This window comes from Microchirus variegatus, assembly GCF_963457635.1.
Source record: "Microchirus variegatus genome assembly, chromosome: 6".
In the NCBI taxonomy this organism is placed as follows: Eukaryota; Metazoa; Chordata; class Actinopteri; order Pleuronectiformes; family Soleidae; genus Microchirus; species Microchirus variegatus.
The window spans coordinates 1,043,734-1,060,084 of NC_139807.1; the positions used below are offsets into that span (position 1 = coordinate 1,043,734).

The following is a 16,351-nucleotide window of genomic DNA, read 5'->3' on the forward strand; positions in this document are numbered from 1 at the left end:
GCCAATCCCAAAGCTCCCTTTTTAAAAGCAGGTTTGCCTGCTGTGCTTTTATATTGCACCATGGCCTGTTTCGAAGCATTTTTTACTACCACGGTTATTGCCACAAATCAAGAGGGCAAAGTGAGCGGCATGGGACTCACATCAACTCTCACCAAATTGCGTCTGGTGGCGCGTACTTCTGCGAAGTTCACGGCCAAGAATTTCACATGCAGATGATAAAGCCTACAACAACAACAACAACAACAAGAACAACAAGAGGGGGACATGGAGACTGAGGTCCTAGGTGCGTCCTGAGTGCTGCATTTGGTTTGATTCTGCACACTCGCAGCCACACTCACACCATAACATGACAAGCCTCTCCAGGTTTAGTGGCTGCCCTCTCTCTTGCGTCAACCCCGGGGAGAGCAATACTGAGCCCAGCGTGGTGCTGCCACCTTTGGCAGGAGAGCACATGGGACACCCCGCGGGCACTTCCTTAAAACTCTGCCCCTCGCACAATTTGCGGGACTACCCAGAGACGAGGTCCAGTGCCTACGTTGACCACCACTCGGTTCCCACTTTCCCAGACTCTGGATACCACAGCCACCGCTTAGAGCACAACCCCAGGGGCATACTCATTGGAGGCAGCCTCTCTGGAGCCGGCATGCCACCCGTCACCGACCAACTGGCATCGAGGGCGAACCAACATGGCGTTATTGGAAGGTACCGTGACTTTCACGGCTGCAGGGACAACAGGAGCCATGCCTTTTTCACCAGTTACCAGGAGCAGGCCCACGCCGCCTCCTCCACCGACTCATCCCGGGACCTCGGCAGCCAGATGATGCTGGGTCTACCTGGCGACCTCCTCAGCCGGACTTACCCCTACGGCCAGACCATCAGCCCCAAGGGCAACAGCCAGCAGCTCGTCTCACAGTTTCTGGGTCTGTACAAACCTCTGAACATGGCCATTCAGCGAGGAGGAGGAGGCGGCGACGCGTTCCTCAGATGCTCAAAGCAAACGGTGAAGCAGGAGCTGGTGTGCAGGTGGAGTGACGGCCATCAGGGGCCCGGGAAGCTGCTGCGCTGCTGCTCCAGAGCCTTCGGCACCATGTACGAACTCGTCACCCATGTGACAGTGGAGCACGTCGGAGGACCCGAGCACTCCGAGTACGTGTGTCACTGGGAGAGCTGTGCGCGCGACCGGAAGCCGTTCAAAGCCAAATACAAGCTGGTGAACCACGTCAGAGTGCACACGGGGGAGAAGCCCTTTCCGTGCCCCTTCCACGGCTGCGAGAAAGTGTTTGCGCGGTCAGAGAATTTAAAGATCCACAAGAGGACTCACACAGGTTAGTTCATCAACAAATAATAACAAAATAATAATAATACACTGCTGAATAAATCACAACTTTTGCAATCATAATAATGAGTCTTAATAAATGCATTTTTACCTTATTCTATTTCTATTAAATTAAATTATTATATTATTGTTCCATTCAGGCCTGTGTTATTCTCATAATCGTGTTGCAGTCTGTGTTATTTTGCAGGAGATAAACATGAGTAAATAAAAGAGGCTCGTGCAGGAACCGCGGATGAGTAGTTTTCAAACGACAGGGGGGGACAGGAGGGGGGGTCTGCAGGCCCTGTGGTGTGCGGCCCTGTGCTGTGCTGTGCTGTGGGTGCCTCTCCCACTTCATTCACTTAAATTATTAAATAAATTCCGGGACACCGGAGAGCTGTGACGTAGCAGTGATGCTGTGTCTCTCTCTCTCTCTCTCTCTCTCTCTCTCTCTCTTTGCCTCCCAGGGAATCATCCTGCACTGACTGAGCACGTGCACAGCAGTCATTCACGTCCAGCAACAACAACAACAACAACAATAATATATAATAATAATAATAATAATAATGAAAAGGACATTAATTTGAGTCACATTCGAATAAAGATGTTTTATTTATATCTCCATCCTCACTTTAAATAAAACATCTCGGTCAATTTCAAGTTTATATTTTATTGATCTTCACAAACTTTTACTCCCATTTTTTTTCAAAATTGAGTAAAAACCCAGGCATTTAAAGCGAAAATGTGATTTATTATTTAATTTTTTTTTAAATAAATAAATAGCAATAGCAAAGGCCCTCACACAATAATAAACGCCCATGCAGCCTTTCGTGTACGAGCTGCTCACATGGACTAAATTGATTCACTAATGAACGCTAAAGTGAATATTTAGACGCTTAATAACACGTGCACATGCGCAGTCTGTTAATTAGACGCAGATTTATGTCAGAAAAATCGATTTTTCTTTGTCCCCCAAAAAAGAAAAAATGTCACCGTTATTGACAGAGGGGAGGCTAATAAATGATGATTTAACTGAAACTATTTATTCATTAATGTGCCCAGATTTTGGTTTCTTCAGTGTGTGTGTGTGTGTGTGTGTGTGTGTGTGTGTGTGTGTGTGTGTGTGCAGCTGTAGGCAGTTTTGTGTGTGCAAGAAGATCAATTAGCATCCTGATAGCCGCCATAATTCATTCTCTGCAGGTCAACTCCATTTAAGCAAATCTTTGCACTTGCTGTCGCCTCATCATCATCATCATCACCAGAGTCTTAATGCGTGTTTAACTAAAGCCCAATTTATACTCCTGCGTAAAGTGCTCTGCGTAGCTACGCAGAGTCCTCTGCGTCGACGCAGAACCTGTCGAAGAGCCTCTGCGTCGTCTCCGGGTGCACGGAATATTTTTTAAGTGTCCGTCACTCCGTCAAGGGACTACGGAGACGGCAAGAGCTGCGATTGGTCCTCAGGACAGGCCGAGCTAAGCTGCTCTGTGCCGGCTCTCAGTGCGCTCCGGGCGTCCTGACAGAGGTGGAGCTGATCCCCGCCGATAACGCCGCTGCCAAACTATAAATACGTCATATCTATATACACACAGCACATGTTTAGACTCTAAATGGCCAATTTCTCGCCTCAAGTTATCTTAAAACTGCGTTCCGTCACACAGAAAAGTGAGAAACGGCCACTGTTTCAACAACAACAGTCTTTCTCTCTCTTTCTTTCTCGGACGCCATTGCTCACTGTAGCCAGAAGCACAACAACCTTGCGCAGCGACCCCTACTGATCGGGCGGGAAATTGCAGCGAGTGTCCGTCACCACGACGCAGAAGTATAAATGCTCGAGGCGTCTCCGTGGTGACGCAGACGGATAACGCATACGCAGTCGGAGAAGTATAATGTGGCCTTAAGAGCTTCTGCAGAGGATGAAGTCACGTGTTGGTGCTGCAAACTCTCAGCATTTCATTTTGAACTCATTCGTGTTGAAATGATGAATGAACAGAGCTGTTTTTGCAGCTTTTTGTTCCAGTGAATGTGCATTTTATAAAAGTGTGTTTATTGTAATGCCCTCAGCTGATCTGAGGCTGCAGCACATGCAGGGCCTACATGTTGGGAGGCTGCATGCACGGGCCTGTGTGAGCATCTTTTGGGTATAACTCCTCGTCATTTCTCTTTTTTTTGCACGTTTTTAGGTGAAAAACCTTTTAAATGCGAGTTCGAGGGCTGCAACCGGAGGTTCGCGAACAGCAGCGACAGAAAGAAGCACTCGCACGTGCACTCCAGCGACAAGCCCTACATGTGCAAGGTCAGGGGCTGCGACAAGTGTTACACGCACCCGAGCTCGCTGCGCAAGCACATGAAGCTGCACTGCAACAAGGCGCACGACGCGGCCAAGAGCGAGAGTCCCGGTGACGGGGGTCACGACGCTGAAGCCAGGTCAACCCGAGTCCCCGACGGAGCCCAGATCAGCCCCGCTCATCCCCCCCTCTCCTCCTCCTCCTCCTCCGCCGCACACACGCACGATGTCCCGCTGTCCCCAGAGAGTCGAGACCAGTCGACCCCGAGGTCACGTTTCCATCACACGTTTGACAGCAGTTTGGACTACAACGCTCACAGGTCACAGCCTCTGCTGGAGCCTCTGCTGCTGCAGAGAGGAGGAGGATCATCATCATCATCCAGCTACAGGTCCCAGGCCTCGCAGTATTCGTGCGGGCAGACGGGTCACACGTTCGCCCAGAGCCCGAGGACTTTCCCCTCCACGTCCTCGTTCCAGAAAAGCATCGTGAACGGCTGGTACACGTGCCACAGCGGCGTGGACTCGTTCCCACACAATAACATCTCGTCTCTCTGAGAGTCACATGTGAACCACTTTAGATTTTATGGGCCTATACTTTCTTTTCCACTCTCCTCCTCATCCTCCTCATCCTCCTCATCCTCATCCGTAATATTAGAACCGTAACGTCCAGCTGTGTTTTATTACTCTGTGTATTTTCGTGAGCATAGAATCACACATTTGTGACACCTTTTGGAAACTTTCCACGCGTTGTTCCCACAGTGGGTTTTAGAGGAACTTTTACAAAGTGTGTGCGTGTGTTTTAAAGATATACACACACACACACACACACACATATATATATATATATCTTATGTAAGACATAAAAAGTGACAGAGGATTTTTAGAGAAAAATCTGCCTCTTGTGGAAAGAGAATGTTGAAGCTTCTCTTCTTGAATGTTGGCTCTTTGTTGAATGTAATAGGTGTTCGTGTGTGTGTGTGTGTGTGTGTGGGAGCAGAGAAACACGTTATTCATGTTTTTATGTCGACACACGAGAAGAAATATCATGAAATATCTTTCTATTTGTTACGTGTTGAGACCTAATCATCATAATAATCATAATCATAATAAGAAGCCTGCGTGATACATGGGCCTGAAGCACGATTTGATTGTAATTAAAATAAAGCGAGGCTCAGTATTTTTTTTTTTTATATTATTATTTCTTGATTACATTCATTTTTCTCCCTCCATTCATTACACATTCTTCTTCTTCCCATTGGTGTGTGTGTGTGTGTGTGTGTGTGTGTGTGAGCATAAACCAGTGTTTCGTCAAACTTATTCTAAAGTGATTCATTAACATACTGTACATAAGGCTACTGTATAATTAAATATGTATTTTATATTTTATTAAAGTCTCTATATTCTCTTTGATCAGACGTGTGTGGTTCAGGCCAATCAATGCATTTCCATCGTGGACCCAAAAAACCCCGCTGTCTTTTTATTTGACTTTTTATTTTTAATTCTCTAAATAATAATAAGAATGATGATAATAATAATAATAATAAAATGTCATAAATGTCCAGTAACCGATGCCTTACTTGCAGATTAATAATTTTGCGCAGATTATAACGTGCGTGTGTTTTAGTGTCTGAGGTATCCGCCATTACAGGAGCAACAGTATATATATATATGTGTGTGTGTGTGTGTGTGTGTGTGTCTTTGTGTTTGAAGTTTGTCAAAAACTGAGCAAACGAATCAGTTTTGTTTTAAAGTGAAGTTAAATATTCCCAATCTGATCGTCACACCAGCACATAATCCGGGATTATCGTTAACTAACTGCGTCATGAAATGCGTGCAATATGATGTTTACCTGTTTGCCACAAGGTCACGCGACATACTCATAGCTTTTCTTCCTTATATATATTACACTTTCTTTTTTTTGCATCTTGTATCTCACTATTTTTTGCACATTGTCCAAATGATTTAAACCTGATTTATTTTATTTTTAAGTCCAAATACTAATAATTAAACACGTTTTAATCATGATTATCTCCTCAAATAATTAACCTGAAAAGGAAAATGTGTGATTTCATTCTCCAAAAGCATTAAACTTCATTGATGACTGTTCAAAAAAAATGCGAAATAGAACTTTTCATGTGAGTTTTTCCTTAAAATACTTGAAGTTCACTGCTTTATTGACACTTTCGTCCATGTTTCTTATATTCTGTCAAATGCACCAGCCCTTTATTATTGTGAGAACTGAAATTGGAACATTCCTTTTCCTTTTCATTCTTTTTCTTTTTTTGCTGCCTGCTTCACTCTGACTGAGGCCAAACTCATTTGTAGTCTCTCCTAATGGACGTTAGTTCACACCACTTAAAAGGAAACCTAGTGACCAGGTTTGAGCAGAGTTCATGAGTTAATGACGCATTTAAAGATGTTGTAAATAATGAGTGTCTGTCCTCGTCCTGCTCAGGAAAGTCAACTGTAATAGCTTTATTACTGTAGAGCGTGAACGGGTCAACGTTATGATGAACAGGGTCATAGAAAGAGAAGAAGAAGAAGAAAAGAATCCCTCTGCCTCGAGCAGAGCCGTTGACTTTGTACTTGTGTGTGTATTGGTGTCAGCATTTTGTACCATTAAACATGCAAATGATATCTGACCTTATTTATCTTATTTATCCATTTTCTTCACACGAGTCCAGAGGAAAAAAATCAGGGCAAAAGTGCAAAGATTTCACGTCTTTGAAATGGTGATTTGAAAGAGTTGATGGACGGGGAGAGTTATGTTATTATTATTATTATTATTATTTGAACGTCGTTCAACAGACGTCGTTTAAAACATTTTAATTATAATATTAAAGTGAAACGTTTAAAGTAAGCGGCGACATTTCCTGTGGTTATGGTGTAATTGTTGTGGAGATGGTGATAAAGTTGTTCGCCGACACTTTTTAGAAGATGCTTGTTTGAATTTTGACATCACTTTTTCGCACAATTTCGACGACCAGTTTGAAACCAAGTGCTGCAAAAAGATCTACTGTATTTGTGTCTTTTGCGTCATTATTAGAATTGTTCTGGTGTAAGTAGAGTTCCTCATGGTCTGAAGTAGATCTAGAACTGTCACGGCCGAGGTCAAACGCTTCACTTCTTTAAGTAAACGGAGGTGAAGTGATCTCAGAGTCATCAGCTCCACACGTCTTTATCTGCAGCTTCCATCAGGAGCCACTGCTGTTTCTAAAAGTCACGTCATCAAAAAAAACATATTTCTCTTTGTCTCGCTGAGCTTAACCTGAATCTTATCTCATCATCGCGACTCCAATACAAATTCCCACGTTTCCTCTAAGGTATCTAAGATAATATCAACACAGTAGAGGAGGGGAAATGAAGCCCAGAAAAAGGCTTTGTATGAAAAACATTACAAAAAAGAAGAATTAGGTGTGCAGTAATCTCGTGGTGTAGTCTGATCCATGCTGAGATGCTATTCTGTAACCGTTGAACCCTGCCACACCCTCCCCTCGACCCCCCCCCCCCCCCCCATAATCACAGCTGATTAGACCTCCTCTTCCCAGTTCGCCATTTGTCCGCCGCCATCTTTACTCTCGCGCTTTTCTGCCTAGCAACAAGCGCAATACACCATTTTGGCCAAGTCTACAAACGTTGTACTGTAAATAAAACCCACTTCGCTTCATAGGATCCTCTGAATTGCCACAGCCCCCCCCCCCCCCCCACCACCACACACCCACCACCCTGTGGTTACGGGGTTTTGCTATCCTTGCGTTGAGCCCCAGCTGTGTTAGCAGAGGGTGGGCTGCTTTGTCACACCGGGTCTTTGGTTTATGCATCATCATAACCATGTACGACATCTTGCGTAACACACACACACACATACTTTCTGCGAGGTGAGCGTTAAGCTGCAGCGACTGCGTCGACCCAGAGAGTGAATTTAACTGAGTCTCGAGGTTTTTCTTTTCTTTCTCTTTTTCGCCCCAATCTCGACGCATCAGGCCACTGGTGTAGCTCCTGCTCCTCAAACTTCTTCTAATCCAGCCCAGTGTCGCCCCCTTTTGCAAACCAGGTCCTGTGTTTTCCATCTCTATCTCTATCCCTGCAGCTTCATGGCCGTTCTTCACCCTCCATGGCTCCTTCAGATTGACCGTCTAATCCCTGCCATTGTCGTGCCCATGGTCGGCGGCGTTGCCAGACTCTGGAACCTGACTCACATATTTGCTTTTCCTCTCTTACAGTTGCCCCCCACCCCCTCTCTCTTTTCCACTCTGCAGAATAGTGCACCTACTGAGGGGGTTTGGTATCCAGGCAGCATTGGGGTTTTTTTTTTTGCGAAAGTAAGATGCGTTTTTAAAATTGCAACGCTATATGATGCAAACGCTCGACGAGATGAAACGGGGAGGTGAAATGAACGAATCGTCGTCGGCGTCGCTCGTGTCACTTGTTTCCTCTCAGCAAACATTAGTAACGCAATCTGTTTCATGTCTGAGCTCGTGTTAATTTGACAGCTTGACAATTAGTAATCTTTTAAAACATGCCGTCAGAAGCGAGCGCTCTTATGTAAGACAATGCAATCGCGACTGTTTGTTCCCGTGTTTTTTTTTTTACGCGTCATGAAACGGTGAATGGGCCGTTCCTCTCATGTATTTCCCCCTCTTCTTCCTCTTCCTCTTCTTCTTCTTCTTCTTCGCCTGCACTTGTGTTGCACCCTGTGTCGACTGGCCTTTACCAGAGCTTATTAAACCAGGCTCCCATTCACTCTCACCAACACTCCCTCCCCTGTCAACTTAAGCCCGAGCTGCTGGAACACTCAGTTCCCCGACTATTGTTGCAGAATTTGCCAGAAACTGAGTAACACTGAAAGGGCAAAATGCAAAAAAAAAGAAAGAAAAGAAAAGGCCCCGCCTCTCGTCATATCTAATGCATATTTGTCTTTTGATGAATTGCAATTTGTCCCTGTGGATGGTTCTTAAAAGATGTATTTTTTTTTAAAATTCATTTATTATCTATGCCTTACATAACAGATATCCCATATATGACAGTTTCTGAGCTATCATGGCGACTTTAATGTTCTCCTGTGAGCGGCTAAGCTCAGGAGCTGAACCACGCCCACTGACAATGATGACAACAAAAGCGGAAGCGAAAGTTTCGGGCCGTAGTTTTTGACGACGATCCGTCGTAATTCAAATGTTTTTTTTTTCTCTTTAAAAAGTCCAGATCTTTCGGAATTTTGAACTTCCAAGGTTTTTTTTTTGGTGGGAGTTAAAGTGGGTTTGTATGGTGGAGGAGGACCTTTGAAGATCTTTCAAATCCACCAAGCTCCAGGCCTATGAGATGCAATGCCACACTTTTAAGGGAATGACCATAACTTTGGTCCCCGTGCTTCTAATCCCTCCTCCAGACCCCTGTCATCAGAGATCAAGCGGGGCTGAGCCTTAATGTCCTCCACTCGCTGGCAGAGGCAGCCGATAGCTTTCATGTATGTGAAGAGTCAGATGAATATGTTTAAATTTGCACGCGGCGCCAGGAGTTTGACGCCTTTATCTTGGACTTGGCTCGTGAGCACCTCCACAGTATATGATCTCTGAGAAATGATGTGTTACACTCTCTTGCGTCTGCTTTTACAAGGAAAACGCATTTGAAGTGTTTGTTAGACAAACGTTGAAAAGGCGCTTTTGATCGCCTTGTTGTCTTCGCTGTCTATCAAAACTATCACGTTTCATTAGCGGGCGGCGTTTAATTTCCTTGAGATGCAGCGTTCGAATGCTTTTTTTTTTAGTCTGAATTGTCAAAATCTCTGCTTATTTGAGGGATCAGATTGATCGCCGTCCAGAGTGGTTTCAAAGCGGCGAGTAATCGCACGTGTTTAATTTGATCTGGTTGCAGTATGCAGCATCGCAAGGCGCCGGTGCCATCGAGCCTGTGAACTCCACATCTGAAGGAAAGGATTCTGTTTCTGATCACTTCCCCTCTTGAAGTCCATCCGTTCACCGAACACGGACGCGCTCGCACACTCCATTTTCATGTACTTGACGTGTGACGCTTGTATGTAGCGCTCGCATCGGCGGGTTCGAAGCCCACGGGGGCCACGTGTTCCCAGAGCTGTAAGTGAGGATCTGCCCGATCGCTGGTGATCTCGCTGTTAACCTTCAGCGCTACGAGAACACCCCAGGGCCTTAACTCTACAATGATGGATGTAGGGGTGGGCGGGCGGCGGCGGCGGTTAGTGGGGCCCCCGCTCGCACGACCCAGGAATTCCCCTTGGGCCTTTTCAATTACAGTTTTGCACCGAGCGCCGCGCTGTGATGATATGTTGCTTTAAGGGCTGCGACGTTAATGGAGAGGACAAATGTGATTTGGTGCGGCGTCGACGCTGTAGACGGAAGCAAACCTGTGGCACAAATGCAACGCCACTTAATCATGGTTTTATGTATTTACACTTAGAAATGCCCGTATTTTTTGAAGGAAAAGCACTTTTCTTTCAATAAACATAACATTAAATGAATCATAAATACACTCTATACATTGTTAACATGGTAAACGACTATTCTAGCTGCAAGAATTCTAGCGGAATTAAGGTTTTTCCTCCATAAGGTGTTAATATATTGCAGGGTCTCTGCAGGACTTTTTTAAGACCACAATTAATAAAATTTAAGGTTTCGTTCGGCTTTCGTTAAGGTTTCTCCGCTGCTATGCTAAGCTGTGACGCACCGCGGCGCGCGCACAGCGCACTAGCTAGTGGTGCTCGATGAATTCTCACCTTTCAAAATTCTATTTAAGACCTTTTATGAGATTTTAGGAGAATTTAAGACATTTTAAGGCCTTTAATTCCAATTTATTGGATTTAAGACTTTTTAAGACCCCGTGGACACCCTGTATTTAGTAATAAAGGGCTAGTATGCGACTTATATGCATATTAGTCAGCACCAAGTCAATGGTGAATATGTGTTCCCTAATCTAAAGTACCATAGCTCTGGTATTGACCGGAGGGTGAATGCACTCTAGCGTCACACTGGAAATGACGCCTATACATTTGTACTTCTGCCAAAAATGAAACAGATGACGACAAGAATGTCTTAGTCGGAGCCGTTTGACCTGCGATCAAAGGCCAATAAAACCGTCCCACTGGGTTTGTTTGATCAGTGAAAATCAGGTAATAATGTCACTTAGAGTCACTTAGAAATGTCCTTATTTTTGAAGGAAAAGCCCTTTTTTTTGTCAATGAATATAACATTAAATGAATCATAAATACACTCTATACCAGAGGTGTCAAACTCATTGTTCTTCAGGGGCCACGTGCAGCACAACTTGATCTCAAGTGGGCCGTACCATTAAAATAATAGCATAATAATCTATGAAAAACAAGAACTCTGAATTAAAATTTTTATTTAATGAATTTTACAAAACATGAAATTTATGGAGAAATCAAATATTTCGACAATATTATGCCTAAATCTACCATTTACACGTCACACTAGATCTGTAAAGGCACAAGCTTTTAGTCACAGGTATCTGGAAGTGAACAATATCGTATTTGACATTGTCATTTAAACAAATTCATCCTGTGGGCCGGATTGGACCCTCTGGCCGGTCCAGTTCTGGCCCCCGGGCCGTACGTTTGACACCCCTGCTCTATACATTGTTAATGTGGTAAACGACTATTGACTATGGTTTTTAATAGAATATGTACATAGGTGTATAGAGGCACATTTCCAGTGTTCTAATGGTACATTGTGTTTGCTAATGCCGTTAGAAGACTATTGGATGATTAGAAAACCCTTGGAAACCCTTGTGCTATGATGTTAGCACAGCTAACACAGCTAGCAGATAGCGTAGCTAGCTTCTGGGTGCTCGCAGTTTTGCCGAAAGCAAATTTTCAAGGGCAAAATTATCGTTTTTGAATTAAAAATCATTATTTCTAATCTTGTCAATGTCTTGACTATATTTTCTATTCATTTTAACGCTTTTGGTGAATAAAAGTCTGACTTTTAATGGAAAACACAACACAAATTGCATAGGTGAGCCCAAACCTTAGAACGGCAGCGTACAGTCATCAACACAACAATCCAAACAGAGCGGCGCGTCACTCTGAAGTGAAACTATTGACGGACGCAGAGTTTATCATTAGCCGCAGAGTAAAGGCAGCACAGAGGGCATGAGAGAGGGGAGTTAGCTGAGCTTTGAGGCAGCCAGGTTAAGGATCTGAGATCGGCACCGGCAGAGCGATGGATTTGTCTCTTCATCTTTTTTTTCATGATCAATAAGGAAGACTAACCTGGTATAGGATGTGTACTGTGATATGCTAATGAGCTGTGCAACAGTACTATGTGTGCACGTGTTGGTGTGGGTGTTTGTGCATTTTTTAACGTATATAAAAAAAGAAAATAGCCACACTGACTTTCTTCCCAAGATTCTGACTTCAAAAGTCTAATAAGGTTGATATGAGATGAGTGAGTGCATCTATTTTGGACAACAAGGAGTAATCTCGTGTTTGTCTTCTGATCAAAAACCAGTCGTGTAAATAGAGCGTTTCATATATAGTTTCCTGCAGGAGATGATGAGCAGCAGATCTGTACGCTTTCAAATGTCATTGTATTTGCTGTGGTTACGTAATGACGTGATTGCACAACACATCTGACACCTTTTAATTTGGATGGAGAAGATTCTCGTTCTCTTGGAAATGCAAAGCCCTCAGAATAACAAACAGGAAATCCTCAGCCTGCTTTCACAGAGCTATGCACACGCACACGCAGCCCTATAAATAAAGAGTCTGCTGCACAAACTATTGTTCACTCTTCTGCTTCTTAACTGAACCCTAACCCATAAATTAATCACTAAAAACTATGTATTTGACTGTCATTATGATTATGAAATGCATAATTACCTATTCTCTGTGTCTTAATCTAGATAATTCCACATCTGAGGGGCCACGATAATATCAAGACGCCTGAGAGTACAGTAAGTACAGACTTTTATTTGTTTATTTAAACTGATATATTTTCCTATGTCGATGCTTTTATTAGCATTTGAAGTAAAGTCAGACACCAGCCATTTGCACAGAGCAGACAGTAAACACAGCGTGGGTTGTGTTGTTAGTGACACACGACACCAACTGAAGTCACTGTCGTAATGATATGGAAACATTTTTATTATAATCTGTGACATATTTAACCTTCTGCGTCTTCTTTTATCATAATATGATGGAAACCTGTGGAAAGTCTGAGCAAAGACACATTATTGAGCTGTGAAAAAATATGTTAGAGGTGGAGAATAGTGTGTTTTTGAGAGGACCAAAAAAAAACCTGACATATAACTAAGGAAGTGAGGACATTTTGGGAAGTGAGGACATTTTTGCTGGTCCAGCCCTAAATATGTATTTTTCAGGGTTAAGACCTGGTTTAAGGGTTAGAGTTAAACTTAGGTCTAGGTTTGGCACTTAGTTATGATTGTTAAGGTTAAGGTGAAGGAGCTCGAGCATGCATTGTGTCTATGAATGTCCTCTCTACTCAGGACGAGTCCTCATGGGGACCTCATTTCTGAGGAACTGAGACCAAAAATTGATATATGAACCTGTGTGTGTGTGTGTGTGTGTGTGTGTGTGTGTGTGTGTGTGTGTGTGTGTGTGTGTGTGTGTGTGGGCATCTTTGTGAGGACCAAACAACTGATATATAACCAAGGAAGTGAGGACATCTTGGAAAAGTGAGGACATTTTTGCTGGACCTAAGTTCTGAGGAACTGAGAAATAATTTGATATATGAACCTGTGTGTGTGTGTGTGTGTGTGCGCATGGGCATCTTTGTGAGGACCAAAAAACTGATATAAAACTAAGGAGTTGAGGACATTTTGGGAAAGTGAGGACATTTTTGCTGGTCCTCACATTCTGACATGTCTTTTTCAGGATTAAAACCTGGTTTTAGGGTTAGAATTAGATTTAGGTTTGGCACTTGGTTGTGATGGTTAAGGTTAGGGTTAGGTGCTCGGGAATGCAATATGTCTATGAATGTCCTCCCTACTCAGGAAGAGTCCTCATGGGGACCTCATTTCTGAGGAACTGAGAAAAAAAAATTGATATATGAACCAAGGAAGTGAGGACATTTTGGGAAAGTGAGGACATTTTTGCTGGACCTCACATTCTGACATCCCTAAAATTGTTTCAATTTCTGGTTTTAGGGTTAGAATTAGGGTTAGACACTTAGTGGTGATGGTGAGGGTCTATATAGGCAATGCATTATGTCCAGAATGTCCTCCCTATGAATGATGCAAACACGTGTGTGGCATCCTCATCATCCTCATCCTCATCATCCTCCTCATCCTCATCATCCTCCTCAGCATCATGAAGGACTGCAGTCCTCATGTATCCGGGCTCCACAGATCACAGAAGTTACCAGAGACTGTTGTTTGATCATTTCCCATTTCTAAAATAGTTTCCTTTGAACATTTCAAGCCACTTGTGCTTTTATTTATAAAGCCTATTTAGACAATCAAGGAGTCGGGGAGAAATAATTAGGCTCGCGTGCGCACGAGTGTGGACATGTATTCCCTTTCAATCAGTTAAAACAGCTCTGTTAATTAAAGTTCTGAGCTGTAACTCTGCCCAAATCATTTTCTTATTAGCCACTGTCTTCCTTAGATCTGTTGTCAGCGGTGCATATTTCTCTTGGTTCCATTTGTGTGTTTTTTTTTTTCCTTCTCTCTCTCTCACGGAAATCCCACTGACCCATATAGTTGATCTCATTTTTGAAGCGTACAATATAGATTTCAAGTTAAGAGAACGGAGGCTCTATTATTAGTGCTGTGTGGTGAGCACAGCCTCCATCTAGGTGCTGCTGCTGCTGCTGAATTCCCTGAGTGAAAGCATTACCATCTCATTTGGGTAAGGGTGCGATTACCTCATGCAACCGAGCTGTTTCATCACAGGAATGCACGAGCAACGCTGAGCTGTGGCTGCTGACTGTGCGTGTGTGTGTGTGTGTGTGTGGGCGTGCACGGTGGCGGCTGAAGGAAGACACACGTTCCAGATACGTTTCACAAACATCACACATGACAACTTGTGATGCCACCTCACTGATGTTCCCCCAACAACATCTTATTGATCCTCGGCACCATTTTTAACAACCTCGTCGCACCCTCTCACACATACACACCTGAGTGGGTATGGATTGAAAATGTTAGCAGTTAGCGGCTAGCTCTGCCAGCACCTCCTTTGGTGTGTGGCGCTAAATTAGGCCCAGTCATTGGAGGGGGAGGGTAGAGGAGGGTAGGACGGGGGTTTGGCCCTGAAGGAGTCCTGTGCAGGGAGAGAGTGATGGAAATCAGCAGCGTAAATAACGGCGCGTCCCTTCAGTGCTGAATTAATATGCAATGCTTACATTTTTGTGCTGATTAAAAGGCTGTTGCATGTGATGGGCCATCAAAACAAGAAATAAACTACTCGGATTAAAATTCTGCTTTTAATTGGATAGATGAAAGGAGCAATTAGTTGCAGTTGAGTTAAGTCCTTTTTCCCTAAGTCAGTTCATCCTCATTTATTAGCAAATGTGGAAAAATGATAAAGCATTTTAATCAGACTTTTTGTTTCTTTCTTGATTTCGGTTTTTCTAAAACGTTTTCTTTTGTAATTCATTTAGCGTTTTGAAAACGGTCGCTAATGTGCACACGGTTATAATCTATTTAATTCAATAGAGACAAAACATCCTTTATATTCTGCTGCTCTTGCAACCAACGCAATTGCATCTTATTTTGTATTTATATAGTGTATAACTTTAAAGGTGCATTATGTAATAAATGATAAAATCCTCCTAATATGTCACAGAGACTCAGGAATAATGTTCATATAACAAACTGAACTCACCAACAACAACAGTACAGACAAAATATTTGCATTTAAAAAAATATTTTGCAGACTGCAAATCATGTTTATGTTTTGAAATCATGTTTTGGCGTCATGTGGCGCCACCTACCGCCGTCTACCAATCACTGCAGTCAGTAGAGTCTCAGCTGCCGAGCAACCACGGGTTGCCAGTTACGTCAGAAAACGAAACGTAAAAGACCTCGGTATTTTGAATTTGAGTGTAGTAACCGTTTTTGGCCACATTCTTACATATGGCACCTTTAATATAAATATAACACGCTGTAATATGAAAGATTTTTTCAGTATTTGTCTCCTATGAAGACATTTTTCACAATGTTTCAACAGTGTTTTCACATACTGTCATCAAATACCGGCCTCTGCAGCAGGAGACATAAAAACAGGGTAAATAAATAGTAAATAAATGTTTATCTGATGTGGAAAAACCCCCACAATTAAATGCACTTTGTATACGAAGGTTACCAATGCACCATATTATGGTCAGACTGATGGTTTTGTTTCTGCTGCTGTTAAAAGCTATAATGCATTTTAAAACGTGAACATTTAATTCACTCTGGTGGAACAAACGGCAGAAAACTCCTCTCAGTGCAGCACATTACAGCTCAACAGGACCTGGCTCCATCAGGCACAACATTAAAACCACTTACCTGTTTTATTGTGAGTGAGATTGTGTTTTTCGTGATTTTGAGATGAGATTCGATAGCAAAGACGAACCGTTTTCATCCAAACTGATGGTTCGAAAACATCCATCGAGAGGTCGTGCTACAGCGTATATGGGCCACGATGACCATTAGTGTCATTCTGTTGCTGCGCCCAACTTTACTCGTGCATCAGCCACTTTGACAGTCGTCAACATTTAAAGGACGCCGCTGCGAGTGCCGCCCCGTGCCAAAAAGGC

The 16,351-nt window shown here is 43.3% G+C and overlaps 1 protein-coding gene across 1 annotated transcript; it reads left to right on the top strand.

The window, feature by feature from the left end:
* Window positions 1-346: 346 nt before the first annotated feature.
* Window positions 347-4,154, top strand: zic6 (zic family member 6; the record flags this gene model as incomplete). The annotated part of the gene is made up of 2 exons (XM_083891285.1): window positions 347-1,325; window positions 3,496-4,154. The coding sequence occupies 2 exons, from the start codon at window positions 347-349 to the stop codon at window positions 4,152-4,154; spliced, it is 1,638 nt and encodes a 545-aa protein (XP_083747411.1).
* Between the last annotated feature and the right edge of the window lie 12,197 nt (window positions 4,155-16,351).